Consider the following 10100-nt stretch of genomic DNA (forward strand, 5'->3'; position numbering starts at 1 on the left):
GCCCACTTATGCTTGTTTCTACATTCAGAGCCTACTTTTCATTTCTCAAATCTCCCATTTCATTAATGCACAAATATTAAATGGTATGGCACCCTTCATATTGATATCAAAAGCCAAATTTGGCTCATGAAAGATGCACCCACAAGATGTCAAGGACAAGGCTAGCTCAAGACAGTAACAAAATATTAACTGTCAAATCACATCAGTGAAAAATTATTTTTTTTATAATAACAATATTGCAAAATCTTGATTCATTTCGGTTTGAATCAATGTTTTAAAGTTTGGTCGTGAGGTTCGATATTGTTTGTTTCCTAACTCTACAATAAATTTAAATTTTGTTTACAGAAACTTATTTAAATTCCTTTCATGCGATTGCATATTTGTCGCCCTGTGGTTCAATCTCATATGTGGATTTGGGGGAAGAAGATTTCAGTACTACCTTCACGTACTCAGCCAAAACAACTATTTTGAGTTAGTAATTGAACCCAAGTCTCCAAGTGGTTTATGCTACTCAGCCACAAATCCCTCAAATGGATGCAGAAAAACTAGTTTAGATAGATGTGTATTAAATAACGCAATTTTAGAACCTATTTACAATCTTTGACTAGCTATAGCAGTGAAACAGTTCTCTATTTACAACTAATAATAAAGCTAACTTTTTATTAACAGTACATAAGCTATAAAAGTTTCAATGTGTTTTCACAGTACAGACTTATGGTACCAATATATTATGTACACAGAAAAAACAAAACACATTAACATTTGCTTGACAGACTTTTATGTTGCCATAAATGCCATGGATATTCAATATAATAATGTTTCAAAAAAATAAAGATAAAAATATATAAAGAAAACAAAGGATGTGGCTCACATGACCAAATTACTGTACAGAGTTTTATAATAAAAATCTAAAAAAAAAAAATTACTGTTACTCAAATTTACAATTTTCTAAAAACAAAAAAAATGAGACAATGCTGGTTCATTAATAATTATTATTCTACTTAATGTATCCAAACATGTAGATTTATTTTTGAAAGCTGACCAATTTAAAACATTGCACTTAGTGACTCTAATATTTTGATTTCATGGAAATGCAATAAACCATCTAGTTCAATAAGTTGTTAAAGTCTAGATAATGTAAAAGGGACTCAGGTTCTATCTTCAACTCTGCCTGGCTGTACATTCTTAAAAATGTCAGGAGTATAACAATAAGGACTTCATGACACAACAAAAAACAATAAGCAAATGCACAAGCTGCTAGAGCCACCAGCATAAACATGGTTAAGGGGATATTTTTAATCAAACTCTTGATCCCATTAAAAAAAAAGTTTTGAGTGATAATTGAAACAGCTTGTTACTGGTGGTGACTTAAGTTACAGAGGTCAGTAGGCATATAGTTTTGTTTTGTTGATCTGCTTGTCTGGACACTCTCTAGTTCTGTCATAGTAATAGAAGCAGCCGTCTCGACGAATGAGTTTCTTTATGAATCCATTATGTGGCCATCTGTCCACCTGAAGAAGAGCCAGATATAAACAATGGTGCATGAACAAATGTGGATTGTTTATTGAGACTTCACTTTATATTTCATCTGAACAAAACATGCAGCTTGGTATGCATAGCCAGCTGACATTGAATAAATGTATTTTATGGTTTATCTGATTGAAATAGCTTTCTTTGAAATTTAGGACGACAAAGGCTCCAATTATCTTACTGCATATTTCAGCTTATAATAAAAATATTCATCTTATTATCAACACTTATCTGTTGATAATGCTATTTTAGAAGTATTAGCATTAGCAGCACCCAACACTTTAAGCAACTTCTGATTTGAGAAATTTATAAATCTACTCAACCCTCATCACAACTCTATGAGGGAAGTGTAGTGGACTCTAGTGAACCAATCACTAATGAATGTAATTGTTAATTTCACTGAGCAAGGGAGAACAACCTACTAAGATAACAATAATGAGAAAAGGGTTTCTGATGTCAGACAAATGTTAATAGAGAAATCTGAAATTTTAATTCTAGATCTATCTAAATGTTTCTCCTAAGAAGAAGATAATTAAATCCATGCATCAATCTAGTGCATGTTAATAAGAGACTTAAACTCTTATAATAATTAAGAGTTTTCCTGGCTAATTCAGGCAACATGCTTGACATAATTAATTAACTTGACAGTAAACTATACAATTTTATTAAACATGAGAACTCACATGATCAGTTTTCCTCACTTGCTTGTATTCAATTTCATCTCGGTACCCTGCCAGTTGGAATCTGTAAGCTTCTTCTACTTCTTCATTCCATTGTGTTGGTCTTGACATTGACTTAGGACTAGCTGTTGGCATTGTCTCAACTTTGGCCATGACTAGTTAGTAATGAGAAGGAAGAAAAATCATTTCATCTTGTCATACCAGCAGTTCAAAATACTTGCAAGTCTTAGGGTTAATAAATAAAAAGCTCGCTTGGAATCTCTATATTTATGAAATGATCAAAAGGTTTTAAAATAGGAAAGAAAATTGAATGACTGCAAAGGCAAGGATTATGTGCGTCCAACTGTCATGTTTATTCTCAATTTGAACTTAAGATTGCCAGCGTAACCCATTGTCCTCCAGAAGGTTTTTTAAGACTAAGACTAAGACTAAGACTGCTTTATTGATCCTTACGGAAATTTGTTGTGATTACAAGGACTCGTTTCTCATATAAAGACAACACAACAGAAAAATACACATAAATACAACAGACAACATAAAGAGTTCATTCAGCGACTACACACAGGTATCTTGGTGCATTTCATGTTCCCTGATCAATGAGTGGCGGTGATAGAGTCTGACCGAGTGAGGTACGAACGAGTTTTTGTACCGCTCCGTTCTTGTTTTGATTGACAGCAGTCGCCCACTTCGCGACGACCTGGCGTAGTTCTGATGGAGCGGGTGGCCGTTGTCTTCCAAGATTTTTTCGATTTTTCTTAGGCACGTTTGTTCAAAAAGTTCCTTTAAATGTGGTAATGTTGTGAGTGTAATTTTTGATGCTTTTTTAATGATGTTTTCTAGACGTTGCAACAGTTTAGATGAGGCATTGCCTTGCCAACAACTTATTCTGTATGTTAGCAGATTTTGTACTGTTGCGCCGTAAAATGTCTCAAGGATCTTCTTGTTTAATTTAAAACTGTTGAGTTTGTATAGAAAAAAGAGTCGCTGGGCTGTTTTCTTTGTCAGAGTTCCAAGGTGGTCTTCCCATGAAAGCTTGTTGTTGATGATAATGCCTAGATATTTATTTTGACTATGTGATGTAATAATCTTCATTTCTTAGAAACTTGCTACAATAAAAACAAGAACCAGTAGCAACTGTTCTAGCTAACATTTAAAAACACTCTATCTCTTATATGACCCTACTTCTTGCTAACATTTAAAAACTCTCTATCTCTTATATGACCCTACTTCTTGCTAACATTTAAAAACTCTCTATCTCTTATATGACTCTACTTCTTTCTAACATTTAAAAACACTCTATCTCTTATATGACCCTACTTATCTTGCTAACATTTAAAAACTCTCTATCTCTTATATGACCCTACTTATCTTGCTAACATTTAAAAACTCTCTATCTCTTATATGACCCTACTTCTTGCTAACATTTGAAAACTCTCTATCTCTTATATGACCCTACTTCTTGCTAACATTTAAAAACACTCTATCTCTTATATGACCCTACTTATCTTGCTAACATTTAAAAACTCTCTATCTCTTATATGACCCTACTTATCTTGCTAACATTTAAAAACTCTCTATCTCTTATATGACCCTACTTCTTGCTAACATTTGAAAACTCTCTATCTCTTATATGACCCTACTTCTTGCTAACATTTAAAAACACTCTATCTCTTATATGTACCCTACTTCTTGCTAACATTTAAAAACTCTCTATCTCTTATATGACCCTACTTCCCAGCATACCTAACTCGATCATGTTCACTATTTCCACTTTCATCCTCTGTATTCACCAATTTCACCAAATTACAATAAGCAAAATTCACCAAAATACATTTAGGTACAACAAGCTAACTATTTTGCCTGTGACAACAGCCTTAAATATAAGAATACTTCATCATAAAGGATTCTCCAAAACATATCATCTTTCAGCGATATAATTTTTTCTTCTTTTCTAATATAATACAGACGTTACTTAAAAAAAAAAAGATGATTACATCCTATGCATATATTTGTGAGTAGGTGTGTTTAAACCAGAAGATGAAAAGGATTAAATTGAACTGAAGGATAAAATGCAAACTAAAAAAAAGTGAGAGCAAGACATTTGAACACTGGAGGCAATGCCAACTGGAGGAAGGATCCTCTATAAAGTGTCCTGTTGTGGACATCTGGTAAACCTCTACATGTGAAACTACTGAAGCATTTTTTCTTCCCATTATCTAGATTTAGAATCTAGTTACTACATCTAGAACTAGAAAAGAATCTATACTATTATCTATACATTTTAAGATCACATAATTATAATAGAGTCTAAGTCAGTAGTATTTACTATTATTAACTTAATTAAGTAACTAGACTAGCAGGATTCGTCCTATCCTTGTATACAATTTAAAAGCCTTAAATTTACACTACTTTTTGCGTTCTATTCTGAGATCTAGAAGACTTTTTTCTTGGTCTTAAGCTATATTGTTGTTGTTTTAAATAAAAGAATATATAGATCTAGCTCAGACTCTTTATACTATCAATGTCAACAAACGTACATACCAAGCGTTAAATTTATTAACGGAAATTACACCTTGGATGTTGCCTAGCAACATCCTAATGCTTCAGAAAATTATTAATTGGTTTAATTATTTTAGTTTAGATATCAAATATCTAGATCTTGAATCTATAATAGAGTCTATATCTAGATCTAAATGAATCTTATCTTATATGATACAGACTTTACTTCAAAATAGCTAGCTTAGGCCATAGACTATTTTGTAAAGATCTAGATTCTATTTAAAAAAGATAAACCTTGACGCAATTACTAGTTAGTAGTTTATATTTATTAGGATGAACATTTTATAATAATTATAAATCTGCCTAGTAATGGAATGCTTTTCTTCTCAGAGGGCTTCTAAATGTAAAAAAAATAGGTCTCAAATATATGGGCCTGCTATTATAATTAAGCTACTTGGATAGGACTACACAATAGCTACGCCCGTTTATTTGTTCCCAAGCTTTATATTGCTTATTATGGCCGGAACATCCAATCCTTCCAATAAACGGGCCACATTATTTTATCGACCCCCCCCTAAACTACTTTTATCTGTTCTTTCCCTCTCCATCTCTCTCTCTCTCTAGAACTTTACCCCCCCCCCCCCAAATCTTTTTTTTTTTTTTTTTTTTTACTTGTGCTGCGAGGTTGTGCATATTACGATGCTTTCTGAGATAGACTTGAATTGGAATGACACGCTTCATATAGCGCCCCCATCCGCCCCCGACACATGGGCCTACACGCACGCTTGCTTTCGTCACGTGAATTCATATATGTATCACTTTTTATTATACGCTTCCCCCCCCCCCCCCCATTTTCCTCTCCCGCCTACAATAAAAACGTTAGTCCTACGTAGGCCTACATATTTCTCTGACTTTGCTCCAGGTTCTCGATTCAATATCAAAATATATGTTGCTTTTCAACCGGAACCCACATAAACTGAAGTACCCGTTTTCACACCACACTTTTCGGCTATTTTTTCTTAGTAGACCTACAATGACAACCCGAAACTTTATTTATTTGTTAGCTTAATTGCCTTTATCTGGCTTCTTCTAACTATGACTAATTAATGCCCCTAATTTTTTTTTCCTAAATGTAGCACCTTTGATTACTTAATTATGGTATTTGGCACCGCAAACATTTCTGTAGACTAGTGTAAGCCATCAGTTTCAGAATTTTCTTTCCCCGTTACCCACACACTACATTTAGACCTATTTTTGACACTGCGTCCGAAGATTGATTTGGAAGTCCCAGCTGCAACCTATATATTTTGCCATACCTAACGCAGATATAACCATGTTCAGTCGGTGGGCGACTTATAATAGGTTCTTTTTGGCGTCTACGTTTGTCCTCGGTAATAGATTTTCTTTTGTTCTCAAATGTGCATTTTGCAGCTTTGTAAGAAATCTCCAGTTGCTCTCTTCTATGTCAATTAAAGCAAGGTGGCCCCACAGCTGGTCTTTTTAGCGTTTCTGGGGGGTATCATTGCTACGCAGACCATCTTTCAGATCACAGTGGTCCCCCATATGCGGAACGTGCCCTGACAGCGTAGCTGCTGCAGTATAATCAGTCCCTCTATACTGACATTCACAAGAACATCGCTATTTGTATACTGTCCATACTGACATTCACAAGAACATCGCTATTTGTATACTGTCCATACTGACATTCACAAGAACATCGCTATTTGTATACTGTCCATACTGACATTCACAAGAACATCGCTATTTGTATACTGTCCATACTGACATTCACAAGAACATCGCTATTTGTATACTGTCCATACTGACATTCACAAGAACATCGCTATTTGTATACTGTCCATACTGACATTCACAAGAACATCGCTATTTGTATACTGTCCATACTGACATTCACAAGAACATCGCTATTTGTATACTGTCCATACTGACATTCACTAGAACATCGCTATTTGTATACTGTCCATACTGGCATTCACAAGAACATCGCTATTTGTATACTGTCCATACTGACATTCACAAGAACATCGCTATTTGTATACTGTCCATACTGGCATTCACAAGAACATCGCTATTTGTATTGCAGTTTTGTCATTATATTCCATGATGGAGCCCAAACACCTTTGGTGAAAGCGTTTAAAAGGTCTTAGTATCCATGTCTCAGATCCATGTTATAAGGATTGAGAGAGCCACTAGTTGGTAGACATATTTCTGTAAGCCGGCGGAGGGATTTATTCCACCACACTCTCGCTTCGAGGTGCCCATAAGATAATAGCATAGGCCTATAGATATTATTGGAGGTGTGGTGGCTGAGTGGTAAAGGGGGTCCCGGATTAAAATCCTGGGATTTCTACTATCTGAAACTTTAGGCGGCTCTAATGGGCACATGACATTGGGGAAAGTAAAGGCAGTTGGTCATTGTGCTGACCACATGACACCCTTGTTAACTGTGGGCCACAGAAACATGACCTTTACATCATCTGCTCCATAGATCACAAGGTCTGAAAGGGAACTTTTCTTACTATATAGATATTATAGAGACCTGGATATTAAAACATACATCCCATGAACAATAAAAAAAATAGCTTGAAAAATGAAAGTTATCTTTTTTAGCGGCTCCCGTAAGGGGAAAAAGCCGCTATTAGGTTTGTGCAAAATGTCCGTCTGTCCGTCTGTCCGTCTGTCACACTCAGATCTCGAAAACTAGAAGAGATATGAAAAATATTATTTCATCATTAAATGCGGCTTGAAAAGTTTAGGTGCAACGGCTACTTTTGGTTTTCTAAAAGCAAACCGTTTAATTTATAAAATTAATTATGCAAGCGATTTTTTCATAAAAATACACCAATTCTAAAACAATTACGTAAATGTACAATTCTAAAACAATTACGTAAATGTAAGGGAGGTAATGTTACAATATACTAACAAAGATGGACAATTTTTGTGTATTTTCAGTATCACTAAGTCAAATATATTTTTAAAATGTACAGAAAATGTTTACACAAATATAAATAATAGTTAACGATGTTTTTTCTGGTCAACTAGCTGCTAAAATTAAAAGAAAACATTTCTGTTTGTTTATAAAGGCTAATAATGCATTTTGTATGTAAATATCACGCACATTTTTTTTAATGGACTTTTTATGCAGCGATTTTCGTGCAGTAGCGTAACGTCGCTACATGACCAGGTGCTAAACCAATTCCTTAAACTTTTTTAAAAAATCAGATTTTATTTATTTTTTCTTTAGTGCCCCCATCCGAATAAAAGAAGATTATTTTTGTGCGTTTTGTCTGTTGGTCGGTCTGTCCGTCACGATTTGATTAAAAAAAACTAGAACTCTAAAAGCTATTGAAAATCTGATTTACACTTTAATGTTCCTCCCGTAACATCTCAATAGTTTTAAGTATCTAAAAATTGATTGTTCCGCATTTTTTTGTGCAAAACTAATCAACCCCAACAAATGTTTGTTTGCTCTTCTAATTATATTACATTCAATTTCCATGCTTAATTAAACGTTGCAAAAACACATTATCAATAATATGTTGTTCCGTTTTTTATGTAAATAGCATATTAATGCTAAATCAAAATCTCTATACTGACTTATATTTCATTAAGTGTAAAAATGTTCCGGATATTGTTTTATAAAACATGAATTATGCCTAATGATTGTTTGAAATCGCATAATTTACTAATATTATACTTATATTATTTGACAATGCGTCACTATAATTTGGTTATCAATATCAAATTGTTCCGTATTTTCATCTTTAAACAAATTTTTAAAATATCGACAATAGGTTGTTCAGGGCTTTAAAAAAAAAGTAATTTACTAGAATTGATTACTGAAAATTACTTTTTAGACATTTAATTTTTTTGCTAAAACATAACATAGAAGTTTTGTAATCGATTAAGAAAGTTCCGGATTTTGTTTCTTATAAATCGTCCGAATTTATTTAAAAATCTACTAACGCCAAATAATTGTTTGAACTCCCTCTTCTAATTAATAAACAAATAATCTTCTCATTTACGAAATAATGTTTTTACGGATTTTTATGAAAAATATTTTAACTCACTACTCTCTTACAGTACATTTAACTTTCTACCTAAAACATTAAAAAATCTAATTATCGTTAATATTATGTTCCGATTTTTAAGGAAAACAGAATCCAAACACCAAAGTAAGGTATGAAAATCTCTCCACATGGCTGTAGTACATCTAATTTTTATACGAGACCATCCAAAAAATTTAATTAACGGTATTTCATTTATCTGAAATTCTCTTTTTATTTTACTATTTGTACAAACATCCGGAACAATCTATTATATAAACTTTTCAATTGTGTTCATACCTAAAAATTATTGCGATGTTTTGAAACGTAGAATAAAGGTTAATCAATTTTTAATAACTTTTAGTTGTTTTTTTTATATTAAGATGACGGACAGACCGACTGACAGACAAAACGCAAAAACAATGCCACTTTGATCCTTTTTAAATAAATTCTATTAGAACTCAGTGCACCAATGTCTATGAACCCTCGTTAAATATCTCGTGTAAATAAAGACATTTTTTTTATGGTACCGGTACTAGCCTATTGTGAGGTAATGGAATTTTTTTTCTTTGACGTCATATGAATGGACTCTTTAAATGTAATGTTAAAAGAACGCACTCGGTGCACCAATGTCTATTAACCCTCGAAATATTGCTTGTATTAATAAAAACATATTTTAGTCTAACTAAGCCGTGTGACGTAGTGTTTTTTTTCCTTTGACGTCATATGGATAAATGGCTCGTAATGATGAAGGCGATTTTTATTCTAGCTAGGCCTAGTGACGTAGTGTTTTTTTTTCCTTTGACGTCATATGGAATGAATTCTTTAAATGAAATGCTTAAAGAACGCACTCGGTGCACCAAAGTCAATGAATACTTGGATAAATGGCTCGTATCGATGAAGACGATTTTTAGTCTAGCTAGGGCTAGGCCGTGTGACGCAGTGTTGTTTTTTTCCTCTGACGTTATATGGAATTAATTCTTCAAATGAAATGAAAAAAGAACTCGGTATAGTAATGTTTATTAAGCCTCGTTATGTGACTCGCGTTTAAAAAAGGAATGATATCTTGATTTAGATCTAATCTAGATTTTTTAAACTAGATCTAGATTTTTATTACAGTATTTCTAGATCTGGATTTATATTCTAATTAAAATTATTTTAGAGTCTATATCTAGAATTTGTAGATCTATTTTAGACTAAAATAGACTAGATTAAGATGTAGAATTTCAATTTCTAAACTTAAAGTGTAAAAAAAAGTGTAGATTTTCATTTCCAAACGTTTTGATCAATATTGTAATGTTTTAATATACTAAAACTAATCTAC

At 33.1% G+C, this 10100-nt stretch overlaps 1 protein-coding gene across 3 annotated transcripts; it reads right to left on the reverse strand.

Annotated features, from left to right (window-relative positions):
- Positions 1-761: 761 nt before the first annotated feature.
- Positions 762-4889, reverse strand: LOC106064805 (meiosis expressed gene 1 protein homolog). Of its 3 annotated transcripts, none has more exons than XM_013223430.2 (3): positions 4752-4889; positions 2214-2365; positions 762-1511 (listed from the first exon to the last, which is right to left on the reverse strand). In XM_013223430.2, the coding sequence occupies exons 2-3, from the start codon at positions 2361-2363 to the stop codon at positions 1383-1385; spliced, it is 279 nt and encodes a 92-aa protein (XP_013078884.1). In that variant the 5' UTR covers positions 2364-2365; positions 4752-4889; the 3' UTR covers positions 762-1382. The 3 variants fall into 3 exon arrangements, with proteins under 3 accessions (XP_013078884.1, XP_013078882.1, XP_013078883.1); XM_013223428.2 differs by having other exon boundaries at positions 4620-4755; XM_013223429.2 differs by having other exon boundaries at positions 4615-4754.
- Between the last annotated feature and the right edge of the window lie 5211 nt (positions 4890-10100).

Source organism: Biomphalaria glabrata, chromosome 4 (genome assembly GCF_947242115.1).
Source record: "Biomphalaria glabrata chromosome 4, xgBioGlab47.1, whole genome shotgun sequence".
Lineage (NCBI taxonomy): Eukaryota > Metazoa > Mollusca > Gastropoda > Planorbidae > Biomphalaria > Biomphalaria glabrata.

Coding starts and splice junctions, on each gene's coding strand:
- LOC106064805 (XM_013223430.2), bottom strand. CDS start 2,363: ATGGCCAAAGTTGAGACAATGCCAACAGCTAGTCCTAAGTCAATGTCA. Junction 1,512..2,213: donor AAGTGAGGAAAACTGATCAT/GTGAGTTCTCAT, acceptor GCTCTTCTTCAG/GTGGACAGATGGCCACATAA.